The sequence below is a fragment of the Nicotiana sylvestris genome, chromosome 11 (assembly GCF_000393655.2).
Source record: "Nicotiana sylvestris chromosome 11, ASM39365v2, whole genome shotgun sequence".
Classification (NCBI taxonomy): domain Eukaryota; kingdom Viridiplantae; phylum Streptophyta; class Magnoliopsida; order Solanales; family Solanaceae; genus Nicotiana; species Nicotiana sylvestris.
The window spans coordinates 163,445,543-163,461,947 of NC_091067.1; the positions used below are offsets into that span (position 1 = coordinate 163,445,543).

Genomic DNA, 16,405 nt, shown 5'->3' on the forward strand with positions numbered 1-16,405 from the left:
ATATATATAAACAACAAAGGAAGTACTGGAAGCAACCAATCAATGTGTGAGGGGAAACATGCTATGTGGAGGTAATAGTTTCAAATAGAAATATTCAATAAAAGAAGGAGACAACAAAGTCATAATATCAACAAGTATCAAAAGGAATCAACAATTTGCACGGCATCACCCTTCGTGCTTTTACTCTCTTCCTCACCCAAGCAATATATAAAATAAAACTGTACACGGCATCACCCTTCGTGCTTTTGCTCTCATCCTCACCAAATCAATCATATTATAATCATGTACACGGCATCACCCTTCTTTCTTTTACTCTCTTTCATCGCAATATAATCAATAGATATCAGTACGGATGGAAAATCGTACGACACGACATCACCCTTCGTGCTTTACACTCTTTCCTCACCATATCAAACAATACACGCCATCACCCTTCGTGCTTTATCACTCTTCCTAACCCAAACAACAATCACAGATAAGGGGCAAGGAAGTAAACTGGATAATAATCGGGATTCCAATAAGGGCACAACAATTAACAATAAAATTCCCGGCAAGGAATATATCAACAATTCCATAATTATCTCGGCAAGGGAATAATTCAATAATTCTTTCTCTTTCTTTCATTCTTACTTAGTAATTCATTTTATAACTTGAGCCAAAGCTCCTTACTTAGTATTTCACATGCCCTTCACAACATATAGAAGTCATCATTTAATCATGGAAGATATAACAAAATTCGAATATTCACAATATAAGGACTCGCGGTCATGCTAGACACCAACGTATAGATACTCGTCACCATGCCTATACGTCGTACTCGACAAATAGCAAGTAGCAAATAAGAATAAACTCCTATTCCCTCAAGCTAAGGTTAGACCAAACACTTACCTCGCTTTGCAACCAAATTGAAGATTCCAATAAACCTTCGCCTTAAAAATTCATGTCTGAATGCTTCAAATCTAGTCACAAATAATTTAATATACTCAATATAAGTAGTAGAAATTAATTCCATATGAAATTACTACTATTCTGGATTAAAATCCAAAATTCATTTAAAATCGACATCGGGACCCACATTTTGAGTCCTTGAAAACCCTACAAAATACGAACACCCGTTTCGATACGAGTTCAACCATACAAAAATTATTGAATTCCGACATCGGATCGCCTTTCAAATCTTCAATTAAATTCTTTGAAGATTTCAACCATTTTCAACAATTTTCAACCCAATTTTTACCCATATGAACTCAACAATCTTCCAACAAACCTTACTTGCACACATTTATGTATTTATAATACTCTTACACCCAATAATCATACTCATAATCACCCATCTTTACCCCAAACTTGAAATAAAAGACTAGGGTATGGAATCCTTACCTCTTAGATGATGATCTTGTGATTGGGTTCCTTGATTCTTGAAGATTGATGCAAGATTTGGATGATTTAAATGTTGGGTTCCTCCTCCTCTTTCTAAAATGCTCTCACCTCTGTCTAAAATCAGCAGAGAATGACCTCAAATGAATCCCCAAAGACTATATATTAAAATGGGGTCGGGTTATAAAATAGGGAAATTAACCCTCGGATGTCGGGTTTGCTATAGCAAAACGGACCGCAAAATGAGAATGTTGGCCGCATAATGCACCGCAAAATCAGCGCCCAAACTGGGCTACACTGTCCCAGTTTGCGACAGAAATGCGACTGCAAAGTCAGAAATGCGACAGGATTTGCGGTCGCAGATTTGACATAGGATCGCATTTTTCCAGCCTTTGGTAATTTGATCATAACTTTGTGTAGAAATGTCTAAATGGAGAACGGTTTGAAGCATTGGAAACTAGACTCAAAGACCTTTCATATTATAGGTTGTTCATCATATAAAACTTTACACATATTTATATAGGCTCGTTCAAAGTGGGGGCTTGCGCGAACTCATTTGAAATCTTAGCCTATCATGAACTCTTCCAACTTGGCTTAGTCTTAGGCTTTTTCCTCAGACCCTATATCACTTATAGTATGTTTAGTATGCTTGATATCATATCCAATTGGTATACATCATGTTAATAGTCCTCGGATGAGAAGTAGAATTCGCCCCCAAACGTATAACATAACTCACCTCTTATTTCGCACCTTCCAATTTTTTTCCGAATTTTTACTAACTCCCAAAATTTCCAAAAATTTCGCCAGAGTTTCCTTTGTAACTGGGCCTATCCACCTGTCAGAGAATCCCAAAAACCAATCCTAACAACATATACATAATCCTATCAACGTAACCCAACATGAAAACAATACCAACATTGGCCTCATAAGTAATATATTACTAGAAAAGGAACGACATTCACATTAATTACCCAGGTGATACTAAAATCATATCAGGTAAGTTCTCGACATTTTCATAAAACACAAAAATAAATATTTTAAATTAAAGATGACATTTTTGGGTCATCACAATATGAATTGAAATTTTGGTTTATGTATTGGAATTTTAGATTATAAATTGAAATTTTAGGATATGACTTGAAATTTTGTGGAAATGAGTTGAACCTTTAGGATATGAATTGAAATTTTAGTTTATCAATTGAAATTTTAGGATATGACTTGAAATATTTAGGATATGAGTTGAACCTTTAGGATATGAATTGAAATTTTGGTTTATGTATTGGAATTTTAGATTATAAATTGAAATTTTAGGATATGACTTGAACTTTTGTGGATATGAGTTGAACCTTTAGGATATGAAATTATAGTTTATCAATTGAAATTTTAGGATATGACTTGAAATTTGTAGGATATGACTTGAACTTTTGTAGATATGAGTTGAACCTTTAGGATATGAATTGAAATTTTGGTTTATGTATTGGAATTTTAGATTATAAATTGAAATTTTAAGATATGACTTGAACTTTTGTAGATATGAGTTGAACCTTTAGGATATGAATTGAAATTTTGGTTTATGTATTGGAATTTTAGTTCATAAATTAAAATTTTAGGATATGACTTGAACTTTTGTAGATATGAGTTGAACTTTTAGGATATGAATTAAAATTTTGGTTTATGTATTGGAATTTTAGATTATAAATTAAAATTTTAGGATATGACTTGAACTTTTGTGGATATGAGTTGAACCTTTAGGATATGAATTGAAATTTTGGTTTATATGTTGAAATTTTAGTTTATAAATTGAAATTTTGGTTTATGTATTGGAATTTTCGATTGCGAGAGGATTTTGTAGAAGGGGTTGATGACTTTATTAGACATGCAATGGAACTTCCACCAAGAATAACTAAGATACAATACCCGGTAGAGTGTACCTTTAATTGTTCTTCTCATTAGCGACAATGATGATGAGAAGGCAATGGCATGTGTTTCAAATAGTGATGGTGTAGGTAGGAATTTAACATTTTCTAAGTAGATAAAAGAAGAGGTTATAGAGTAATTCTCTACTTCATTTTCCAAGAGGAAAAGAAGTTTAATTGAGAGTGACAAGGTTGATGGTGAGGAAATGTTTTCCGTTGGTCGTGGCAGTTCCCATAAAACGGGGATCATAAGACTTTATGACGACAAAGACGAAAGGAAGTTTTATTCTCAACTTTCTTCCAAGTATGATCCGTAAAAGCTTAATGGAATTGGTGATATTTATTCGGATTCAGACAATGATTTGAGTGCTAATAAAAAGAATTAAAGGTAAAACATTTTTCTTGGAAGAGTAGGATGTTTCACGTTCATGCAGAGTTCAGCATCCTTCTCTACCAAGAGAAACGTTTTACCTTTAATTCTTTTTATTAGTATTTCCATACTTTTGTCAGTCAAATCATTGTCTGAATCCGAAGAAATATCACCTATCCCATTAAGCTTGTATAGATCAGACTTGGAAGAAAGTTGAGAATAAAATTTCCTTTCGTCTTTGTCATCATAGAGTCTTATGATCCCCGTTTTATGGGAACTGACACGACCAAAGGAAAATATTCCATCACCATCAACCTTGTCACTCTCAATTAAACTTCTTTTCCTCTTGGAAAATGAAGTAGAGAATTCCTCTATAACCTCTTTTATCTACTTAGGAAATGTTAAATTCCTACCTACACCATCACTATTTGAAACACATATCATTACCTTCTCATCATCATTGTCACTAATGAGAACAACAATTGATCAAAGACACACCCTGTCAGATACTATATCCAAGTTCATCCCGAGTAATAGTACCACAAGGATAATCACCAAAGCCACCAGACAGCTTTATGATGCCAATGAAGCAAGATGAGCTATTCAATGAAACTCGTATTGTAAAGAAAAAGAAAGAGACTGATTTAGAAATGTGGGTCGAGGGTCGAGCCTCGACTATACATGTAAGTTTTTTACTTTTAATTAAGTATTTTGATTTACTTTTATATAAATTTTGAAATACTAATTCAATATAATTTTTCTTATAGGTTTGCTTCACAACTGATGTGGGGGAATTCATACGAAGTCAGCCACCTAATGAGTCGGGCGAGGCAATCCAACTTTCGGACGAGGATGTTGAAAGAACACTCCTTGAGTACTTTATATACTTTGAACTAGACAATAGAACCAATTTTCGAATGGACTTGTAATAAGCGTTAACTTAGTTTTGTTAGCTTAATGTGTTAGTTCTATTGAACTTTATACTTTGTTGCTTTTAATTATTATTGTTGTTGTTGGCATAAAATGCCTGTTTAGGATTTTTGGTAAGCTGGAAGGTGGTGTAGCTGCCAAAATAGGCAGTTTCTGCCAAAAATATACCAAGAAAAGCGACCAACTTTGGTCTCTAGTTGGTCTCTTTTCACTTAAAAAAAACAATTTTCTGGGCAATAGCGACCAACCTTGGTCGCTATTTAACCCAGATTTCTCAAAAGCGACCAACTTTGGTCGCTATTCCATTTTAAAAAAATAATTTCTGAAAATATGGCAACCAAAGTTGGTCGCTTATAATTAAAAAAAATTAATTCTTGCAGTTTGAATAATAAATAAATAAATTTACATGTGGAGACCAATGTTGGCCACCAAATTTATATTATTAAAATAATATAGCGACCAACGTTGGTCGCTACTTTCTTTACAGGAATATTTGGTCCTTTTACCTTAGAGACCAAAGTTGGTCGCTAATTGGCGACCAACTTTGGTCCCTAATGTAAAGGGACCAGCTTAATATCTACCAACCCATTTTGGTCGCTATTTGGTCGCTTTTTGGCCAATAAGCGACCAACTTTGGTCGCTTTTTGTGGTCGCTTTTTCCGAATTTCTAGTAGTGAAATTGCATTAAAAGTTCCTCATTCTCACCGCAATCATCCAGATAAAGTATTTAAGTAATGAAATTATTATTAAAAAAATGCAACAGAGACATTAATACGGTCGATAAGAGTTAGCAATAGTAAAATCATGTCCAAATAGAAAATATTCTGATAATAACTTAGTAATTAATATTGAATTTATGAGATAATATCTAATGAATAGGGTATTGGATATATTATCAGTGGCATATGGATAATTGACTGAATATAAAGTATGAAAATTCTCGGTTTTTAGATGTACCAAATCCAATGTCTAATTCGAAATCCAAAATCCAATCCGTATCCGAAAATCCAAAAATACGAATTTCAGTTCTGATTTCCGGTTTTGCCCAAACTATGCCCACCCCTATGAAAAGGTCAAACCACTCTATGGCACACTCTTAAACTCAATATATATATATATATAGTCACGATCCAAATCCCCGAACCCGGTCGTGATGGCGCCTCTCGTGAAGACAAGGCCAGCCAGACCAAAAACAGAATACCTCTTTTAAACTGTTAAATATCATAAATAGTTCTAAGGCAGGATATAGTAACCATAATTTGTGGAAGTACGATAACAAAAGTAGAAACCATCCCGACACAGCCAAAATCGGGGTGTCACAAGTCACGAGCATCTATTAGGGTGTAAATACAACTACAAGGTCAAATTATACAAAACAGGAATAATGAATAAAAGGGAAAAAAAGAGTGTTGCGAACGCCGACAGCCACCTCACTAAACTCTAATAACTCTGCCTCTGATCAGACAAAAACCCGCTACCGGGTGTATAAATACATGCATATGCACACAAGGTGCATGGAGTAATGTGAGTACTCCGACTCAGTGAGTGATAAAGGTAAATAACAACTGAGCAGTAAGAAATCACGTAAAGCAACCAACATGCTGTATAGAAGCAGTGAAAAACCCTTTGAGAAAAATAGTGAAGCTGTGAAATCTTTAGAAATATCTTAGCTTAGTTTAAAACCTCTTTTGAAAATGACTTTCTCAACAGTTACGCAAATGGGTGCAAAACGAATAGTGCAGATAAGCACGGAAATCCGCCTCTCGGGCACAACACTCAATTAACAGATAATGCCAGGCAATCAGATAGATATCACATGGAGTAGCACAAACAACAGATAATGGCAGACAAATAAGATAAAGTAAACACATAGAACAATATCTACATCATTGCGGCGTGCAGCCCGATCCATCTATCGTTGCGGCGTGCAGCCCGATCCATATTTTACGTCGACAACGCTCACTAGGGGTGTGCAGACTCCGGGAGGGGCCCCTTACGGCCCAAGCGCAATATCAAGCCATCCCGTGGCATCACATCTATGCCTTTGGCCTCATATATCCATATCAGTATAACACTGCTGCAGCGCGCAGCCCGATCCCATAGTATCCTCATATCTGGCCTTTGGCCGTACTCAGTCGAGAAATCATATAAGCCCCTCGGGCAATAGTAAGACAATATTTCTTAGCCCAAAACATTATTTAGAATATCATTTAAATCTCAAAACTGAGTAAAATGGCTGAGTAGTAAAACAGTGGAAGAATAACAGGATTGAGTTCAAGTAATAAGTCAAAACAGTGAGGAAATGGTAGTAAAAATCCTCGAAGGATTTAAATAGTTGGCACGAAGCCAAAATATGGCAATTAGCCCAAAGCATAATGAAAACAAATAAGTCTCAGTCAAATACGCGGTAAAATCATCAATGCGGGATGGACCAAGTCACAATCCCCAATAGTATACGACCGCACGCTCGTCATTAAACGTGTGTCCCACATCAATATAGCAATACGATGTGCAATCCGGGGTTTCAAATACTCAGGATATCATTTACAATCATTACTCACCTCGAACCGGCTAAAACTCTAGCTCGCAATGCCTTTTCCCCTCAAATTGTCCTCCACGCACGTCGAATCTATTTAAAATCAGAACGAATACGTCACAATATGCTAAGGGAACAAGGCCCAAGCAAAAACAATCGAAAAACACCAAAAATCTCGAAATTAACAAAACCCGAGCCCCGGGCCCACTTCTCGAAACTCAGAAATTTTTACATCAACGGGTTCCTTATCTCCCCACGAGTTTAACCATACCAATTTTACCAAAATCCGACATCAACTCGACCCTCCAATCTTCAAATTAAACCAAGAGGGTTTTCAAGATTTTACCAACTAAAATCACCAATTAAATGTTGAAAACAATGATGGATTCGAATAATCTAACGAAAATTGAGTTAAGAACACTTACCCTGGTGTTTTCCTTGAAAATCGCTCGAAATATTGCCTCACCCGAGCTCCCCCAACTCTATTTTTGTCAAAAATGGCCAAAAACCCCATTTTATAACATTTTCCGATTCGGGCCCCACAGGTGGCGCTGCCTGTGGAGCTGGTTCCAATAGCCAAAATAAATCTCGGCGCCATGGATGGCGCCCCGTGCTACCCTGGGCGCTGGCGATGGGAAATTATTTTTTCCCGACACGAAAATGGGCATAACTCTCTCATACGATATCCGAATTGGGTGATTCTTTTTACTATGGCTTTGAAATTTTGATAAAGATCTAATGCTTCAATAAAAAATAAATTTGGAGCTCATTTGCATAGTATGATACCACTTACTCTTGAAGAACAACATCAAAACATTCTTGAAATGCCCAAGTTAAACTCCAATAACCATCCAAACTCCACCCAAGGCCCTCGGGACGTCAACTAAATATATAAACAAGTCCTAAAATATCATGCAGACTTACTCGGAGTTTCAAATCATGCCAAGCAACGTCGAAACTACAATTCATACCTCAATTCGGACTTATGAGTTTCAAACTTTTCCTTTTACAAAGCGCGTGCCGAAACGTATAAAATGAATCCGGAATGACCTCAAATTTTGCACGCAAGTCATTAATGACATAATGGAGCTATTGCAACTTCTGGAATTTCATTCTGACCTCTATATATCAAAATCTCACCTATCAACCGGAAAACGCCGAAATCTCCATTTCGCCAATTCTAGCCTAAAACTTTCACGGACCTCCAAAATGCATTCCGATCATGCTCCTAAGTCCCAAATCACCTAACAGAGCTACCCAAACCATAAAATTTCAATCCGAGATCAAATACAAGAAAGCCAAATCTTGGTCAAACCTTTCAAATTTTAAGCTTTCAACTGAGACAGTTCTTCCAAATTCATTATGATTAACCTGAAACTCAACACCAACAATTTGCATAAGTCATAATACACCACACGGGACAAGTCACGCCCGATAATTGGCAAGAGAAGTGCAAAATCTCAAAATGACCGGTCGGGTCGTTACATATATATTAACACCCCGTAAATTCGGCTTAGGTATGAATGAGCTAAATGAGTAGTAAGGATATATTTTGAACATGTAAAGTCCCATAGGGATGATTTATGGGTGAAAATAGTTGTTTCAAAATCAAGATGGAAAGTGAGGTGCATAGGATTTGACAAAATCGACTTAGTTTTGCAGAAGGTCTATATTCCAGAAGAGTTTAGTGAACGTGTGTAGGGAAGTGGGACAAACTCAAAACATGAAAGTTTTAGCCCTTTGAAATAGCTTTCCAATAATATATTGGGAAGCTCAAACGGAGATCTGTGAAAAAGGTTATGCCCGTTTTACATAATAGTGTGCAACCACCGTGGTCCTGCAGCGTTTTTACCGCGACCGCGGTGGTGAGGCAGTGTCCCAGCGATTTAATACGGTTGGTACCGCGGTCGTGCCAACCGGGATGCGGTGGATAGCTTGGTAAGTCGTTTTTAGCACTATTTCATCCCCCACAGCCCCAAAACAAGAAAACTTGCTCTAGAAAGTAAAGCTCTCAAAAACCTAACTCCTTAAGGGTCCCTCTACCATCCAAGGTAAGTTCTATTGGTGATTCTAATTTAATTTCAATTTTCCAACATCTTATTAACATTTTAAACCCTCCAGAGCATTAGATATTTGATTGAGACATCATTGTTGAGAGAAGGAAGCTTAGAACTCGAATTCAAGGGGTTGGAACTTAAAAAAGGTAATGTCTTTACCCTCTAATTGATTCTAGCATTGGTTTAATGATTATAAACCCTAGTTCATGAGATATGAGTTGATGGGTTTGATAGAAAAGCATGAACAATTATTGGGTTGGGGTGTTGAGTGTTGATTATTGGTTAAGGGTGTTGTTTATCTTATGGGTGATGAAGAATAATGTTGATATAATCATTTGAGACTTTAGAATTTATCTAGGAACAAGAGAATGGGTTGATGGGTGTAGAGACACCATTAATAAGGACTATGAAGCTTTATTTTTGCCAAGTGATTGATAAAATGCTTAAGTAACCAAAACATGATCACCATAACTAATATGGAATCCCTTTGACTTGTATTGCTATAGACTAAAGTTGAAAGAGTTGACAAACGTTGTATTACGCTCAAGGGCAGGAAGTTAAGGTATGTAAGGCTAACTCTTTACATTTGGGAATGTCTATGATTCTCCCTACGTCCCATTCATTATGACCATTACCAGTTTCCTCAGAAAGTAACTATGCCTTAGTTCCCTGAATAGTAGTAGAATTTCAATTCTCTAGATGGCATAGTCTCATAATCATTCGATATTCTAAGAGTTTCAGTTTTGACAAAGCAATTTCTTATGAATACTCATCTCAGTCTAATCGTAATCATTATTCCATTATCATGTAACTCGGTATGGCTCATTATTTCAGTATCATGTACTGCAGTATGATTCTCAGTTCCTGATTTTAAATTCCTGAATGTTGAGCACATGTATTTGTGCCTTAGGCCGTAGTTTATGCTTTACGCATTTTTGGGCCTGAGGCCATAGTTATGTATACGTATACTTGGGCCTGAGGCTGTAGCTTGTGCACACACACACATACACACACACACACATACACACACACACACATATGTATATATATATATATATATATTGGGCCCGAGGTTGTAGTTATCAAATAAACAGGTTGTTCATCATTCAGAAGAGGGAGTATTCATATCCTTACGTCCTTGTTCAGTTATCAGTTTATCAGCTAGCAGTTTAGTTTCAGTTTCAGTATTTACAGTTCTTTTGTTCAGCTATTTTACATACCAGTACAATTCAAACGTACTAACGTCCCTTTTGCTCGGGGCCTGCATCTCGTGATGCAGGTAATGATTTTCAGGTTGACGATTCTACTTGCTAGGGCATCTCGTATCATCTATTGGTAAGCCCCAGTCTTTTGGGGCCTTATCTCTATTTTGTTTTAGTCATTATAGTATTTCAGTTAATAAGGAATACCGGGGACCTTGTACTGGTAAACAGTTAGCATTTTCAGTATTCTTTAGAGGCTTCGTAGACTATAACCCAGTCAGTCAGATATTAGCAGGCCTTTATGTGTTAGCCTTGTCGGCTACTTGTTTATACTTGCAGACCTTTCAGTATTTTCCGCATCTATGACATTTCAGTCAGAGTCTTTAGTAGATTATCATGTTTTATATTTACCTCTAGCTCATAGTTAAACCACATGTTGATCCAACCATGAAATTGGTTCGCTCGGTCACATGCAGTCAGGCACTGAGTGCCGTGTTACGCCCAGACCATGGTTCGGGGCGTGACAAAGCTTGGTATCAGATCCATAGGTTCAAGAGTCATAGGGAGTCTATGAAGTCGTGTCCAGTGGGGTCTCTTTTATGTGTGTGTGCACACCACACATGTAAACAGTTGACCACCAAGACATCTAGGATTGTTCCATTTCTTTCATACTCTAGATCGTGTGTTTAAAGCTATGCTTTCAGGAATCTTTCTAACCCGTGTGAATTACGTATTACAAAAAAATGCCTGCAAAAAGAAAGTACACCAGGAGGGCCTCAGCTACTAGCTAGGGGCCATAACTAATGTTGCTCAGGAGCAGGACACTCCGGCCCAGGGGGTTGCACCGGGCTCAGTGCCCAGCGCTTCAAACATGGATGTTTGGAGAGCTATCCAATTGCTCACCAAAATTGTTTCTACTCGGGCTCAAAGGCAGGGAACAAGTGATGTTCATGAGACAGTTAGTTCCAGGTCTAGGGAATTCCTCAACATGAAACCTCCCGTCTTCACAGGGTCCAAAAAGGATGAGGATCCGCAAAACTTCATTGATGAGGTTCAGAAGATATTTCAGTGATGCATGCTACAGATACTGAGGCAGCAAAGCTTGTTGCGTACCAGCTGAAGGATGTTGCCAACACTTGGTATGAAACATGGGAAGAGTCCCGAGGGGAGGATGCGGATCCTGCGACTTGGAAGGAGTTTGCAGATGCGTTCCTTGAGCACTTTCTACCTATTGAGGTCTTGGAAGCTAAGGTTTTGGAGTTTCAGAGACTCAGACAGAATGATATGAGTATGAATAAGTACTACCTTAAGTTTATCTCTCTGGCCAAGTATGCTCCGGAAATGGTATGTGATATGAGGGCTAGAGTTAGACGGTTTATGTTGGGGATTTCAGATGATTTGTCTGCTAATGCTAATATAGCTGCTTAGAATAATGACATGACCATCACTAAGATGATTTCCTTTATTCAAGGGAACGAAGACATGTTGAAATAAGAAGAGCGGCTACAGAAAGAGAAGGACAGGGAATTCAGCAAGACAGCTAAGTCTGCAGGAAATTTCAGCCATGGGGTCTCAAGCAGGAGGCAATCGCCAGTTCTTCAGGAAATCAAAATCAGGACCTGCTCCATCTTCAGCTAGTGCATTGGTTCAAAGGTCCAAGTTTAACAAGAAAAACCAAATTTCAGAGCAACAGGCTCACATTCACAGACTAGTGTGAGCTACAGAGGCCTTGAGTACCCTACTTGCAACACATGTGGTAAGAAGCATCCAGGGGTGTGTCATTTGGGCACAAATGGTTGCTTTGGGTGCGGTCAGCAGGGCCACTTCTTGAGGGATTGTCCATCAGTAAAGCAGAATAATGGAGGCATTGTAGCTCAGTCCACTAATTCAATAGCCCCTCATAACTCTCAGGCCCAACAAGCATGCGGTGCAGCAAAGTCTAGTAATGCAGGCGGTGGTCGAAACCGCTTGTATGCACTGTTAGACCGTCAAGATACCTAGGCTCGTGGAGATGTTGTCACAGGTATGCTAACAATATTCACTTTTGATGTCTATGCTCTTATAGATCCGGGATCCACCTTATCTTATGTAACCCCATATATTGCTAAAAAATTTGGGATAGAACCAGAAAAGTTGTGTGAACCATTTGAAGTGTCCACTCCAGTTAGAGAATCAGATATAGCAAGGTGTATCTATAGGGGATGTCCAGTCAAAGTGCATCATCGTCTTACTGTAGCAGACTTAGTAGAATTGGAGATGGTAGACTTCGATGGGATCATGGTCATGGATTGGTTAGAGTCATGTTATGCCACAGTGGGTTGTAGAAACAAAATAGTAAGTTTTGAATTTCCTGGTGAACCAGTCTTAGAATGGAAGGGTGATGCAGTAACCCCTAAAGGTAGGTTTATTTCCTATCTTAAAGCCAGAATGATGACCTTCAAGAGATATATCTATTACCTGGTTCGAGTTAAAGATGCAGATGCTTAGATCCCCACTCTCCAGTCAGTACCAATTGTAAATAAGTTTCCAAAAGTGTTTCTCGAAGATATCCTTGAGTCCTTCCCGATAGAGAGATTGACTTTGCAATTGATCTACTTCTAGGCACTAAGCCAATATCTATTCCGCCTTATAGAATGGCTCCAACAGAGTTGAAAAAGTTAAAATTACAATTGAAAGATCTTCTAGATTAAGGGATTTATAAGGCCAAGTGTCTCACCTTGGGGCGCACCGGTCTTGTTTGTCCGAAAGAAGGATGGGTCTTTGCGTATGTGCATTGACTATCGTCAGTTGAATAAAGTCACCATCAAGAACAAGTACCCTCTTCCCAGAATAGGTGATTTATTTGAACAACTTCAGGGTGCCCAGTGTTATTCCAAGATTGACCTCAAATCGGCATACCATCAGTTGAAGGTTAAGGAAGTTGATATTCCAAAAACAGCTTTTAGGACTTGATATGGGCATTTCAAATTTTTGGTAATGTCATTTGGTTTAACGAATGCACCAACAACTTTCATGGACCTTATGAATAGGGTCTTCAAGCCTTATCTTGATTTGTTTGATATCGTGTTTATTGATGACATCTTAATTTATTCCCGTAGCGAGACTGACCATGTAGAACATCTCAGAATTGTGTTGCAAACACTACAGGATCACAAGCTATATGCAAATTTTTCTAAGTGTGAATTCTGGTTGAAATCAGTAGCGTTTTTGGGCCATGTCATCTCAGGGGAAGGCGTGAAGGTGGACTTTCAGAAAATAGAGGCAGTGAAGAATTGGCCTAGACCTACCTCCGTATCCGATATAAGGAGTTTCTTGGGTCTAGAAGGCTATTATAGGCATTTCGTAGAGGGATTTTCTTCTATCACGTCCCCTTTGACTAGATTAACTCAGAATAAAGCCAAGTTTCAATAGTCGGACGCATGCGAGAAAAGTTTTGAGGAGTTAAAGAAGAGGTTGACTTCAGCTCCAGTCCTGACACTACCGGAAGGAACCGAAATGTTTTGTTGTTTATTGTGATGCTTTAGGGGTTGGTCTTGGGTGTGTATTAATGTAGCACAGTAGAGTCATAGCCTACGCGTCGAGGCTACTCAAGGCTCACGAGAAGAATTATTCGACTCATGATCTTGAATTAACAGCTGTGGTGTTTGCGCTTAAGATTTGACGCCATTATTTGTATGGGTTACATGTTGACATTTTTACAGACCACAAGAGTCTCCAGTACATCTTTTAGCAAAGAGAATTAAATCTACGTCAGAGGAGGTGGCTCGAATTACTTAAAGATTATGATGTTGATATACTCTACCATCCGGGGAAGGCAAACATTGTAGCCGATGCTCTCAGTCGGCGTTCTATGGGAAGCTTAGCTCACGTTGAGGCAGATAAGCGAACTATGATGAAGGAAGTCAACCGCTTAGCAAATCTAGGAGTTCGAATTTTGGACTCCAAAGATGGTGGCGTTGTTCTCCAGAACATGGCTGAATCCTCCTTAGTAGCCGAAGTAAAAGAAAAATAGTTGAGTGATCCCTACTTATTGCAGCTGAAGGAAGGAATTCACAAACACAAGACTATGGCTTTTGAACAAGGGGGAGATGATGGTACTTTGAGATACAGAGACAGGCTATGCATTCTAGATGTAGATGGGCTCAGAGAGCGGATTATGTTAGAAGCCCACAATTCCAGGTATTTTATTCACCCAGGTTCCACAAAGATGTATCATGATCTTAAGGAAGTTTATTGGTGGAACGATATGAAAAAGAATATAGCAGATTTCGTGGCGAAGTGTCCAAATTGTCAGCAGGTGAAATTCGAACACCAGAGACCTGGCGGTTTAACTCAGAATATAGAAATTCCCATTTGGAAATGGGAGATGATAAACATGGACTTCATAACAGGTCTACCTCGCTCATTCCGGAAGCATGATTCGATTTGGGTGATTGTAGACCGACTTACCAAGTCAGCTCACTTCTTACCAGTGAAGACTACAGATTCGACCGAGGATTATGCCAAGTTGTATATCAAAGAAATTTTCCGATTGCATGGGACTCCTTTGTCCACTATCTCAGATCGTGGTGCCCAATTCACAACGAACTTTTGGAAATCCTTTTAGAAGGGATTGGGCACAAGGGTAAACCTCAGCACCGCCTTTCATCCTCAGATAGATGGCCAGATGGAACGCACCATTCAGACTCTTGAGGATATGTTGAGGTCGTGTGTTATTGATTTTAAAGGTAATTGGGATTATCATCTACCTCTTATTGAGTTTGATTATAATAACAGTTATCGCTCTAGTATCAAGATGGCATCGTACGAAGCTCTATATGGGCGAAGGTGTAGATCACAAATTGGTTGGTTTGAAGTCGGAGAAGCTGAGATGTTAGGACCCAATTTGATCTATCAGGCTATGGAGAAAGTCAACTTGATACAAAGACATTTGAAGACGGCTCAAAGTCGCCAAAAGTCCTATTCGAACGTACGACATAGAGACTTAGAGTTCTAAGTTGATGATTGGGTGTTTCTGAAAGTATCACCCATAAAAGGCGTTATGAGATTTGGGATGAAGGGGAAACTTAGTCTCCACTATATTGGTCCATATAGAATCCTGCGAAGGATCAGACAAGTGGCTTATGAGTTGGAATTACCACAAGAACTAGCTGCTGTACACCCAGTGTTTCATGTGTACATGTTGAAGAAATTCATGGGATACCCGTTACTTGTGGTTCCTACAGAGTTTATAGGGGTTAAAGATAGCCTGTCTTACAAAGAAATTCCAGTGCCTATTCTTTATCTTCAAATTCGCAAGCTCAAAACTAAGGAAATTGCTTCAGTAAAAGTGCTTTGGAGGAACCAAAAGGTTGAAGAGGCTACATGGGAAGCCGAGGAGGACATGAAGTCCAGATATCCCCATCTCTTTGAAGAGCAAAAGGAAAATGTAGAAGGTAATTAACCTTTTCATTCAGGCCTTATATTATAATCTCCATGTCCTTTAGTATTTACTCATCTTAGTATTTAGTGATCACATGCTCGTTCAATTTGATATACATGTATTCATGATATTTTAGTATCCTCATATCTCCATCATACCCGTTTAATGTCTATAAATAGCCGTAGTTGCAGCCAGGACCATCATTCGAGGATGAATGATTCCAAGGGGGAGATAATGTAACACCTTGTAAATTCGGCTTAGGTATGAATGAGATAAAGGAGTAGTAAGGATATATTTTGAACATGTGAAGTCCCATCGGGATGATTATGGGTGAAAATAGTTGTTTCAAAATCAAGATGGAAAGTGAGGTGCATAAGATTTGACAAAATCGACTAAGTTTTGCAGAAGGTCTGTCTTCTAGCAGGGTTTAGTGCGAGTGTGTAGGGAATTAGGAAAACCTCAAAGCATGAAAGTTGTAGGACTTTTAAATATCTTTCCAACAATATATCGTGGAGCCCAAACAGAGCTCTGTGAAAAATGTTATGCCTATTTTACAGAATAGTGTGCAACCATCGCGGTCATACCGCGTTTTAAC

General features: G+C 38.3%; 1 protein-coding gene across 1 annotated transcript; it reads left to right on the forward strand.

Moving 5' to 3' along the window:
- Positions 1–15,429: 15,429 nt before the first annotated feature.
- Positions 15,430–15,831, forward strand: LOC138881939 (uncharacterized). Its single transcript, XM_070162245.1, has one exon. It carries the CDS (start codon positions 15,430–15,432, stop codon positions 15,829–15,831), a length of 402 nt encoding a protein of 133 aa, XP_070018346.1.
- Positions 15,832–16,405: the final 574 nt, after the last annotated feature.

Bases quoted from the DNA above. Each gene is read 5' to 3' on its own strand.
- LOC138881939 (XM_070162245.1), top strand. From the start codon at position 15,430: ATGAGATTTGGGATGAAGGGGAAACTTAGTCTCCACTATATTGGTCCA.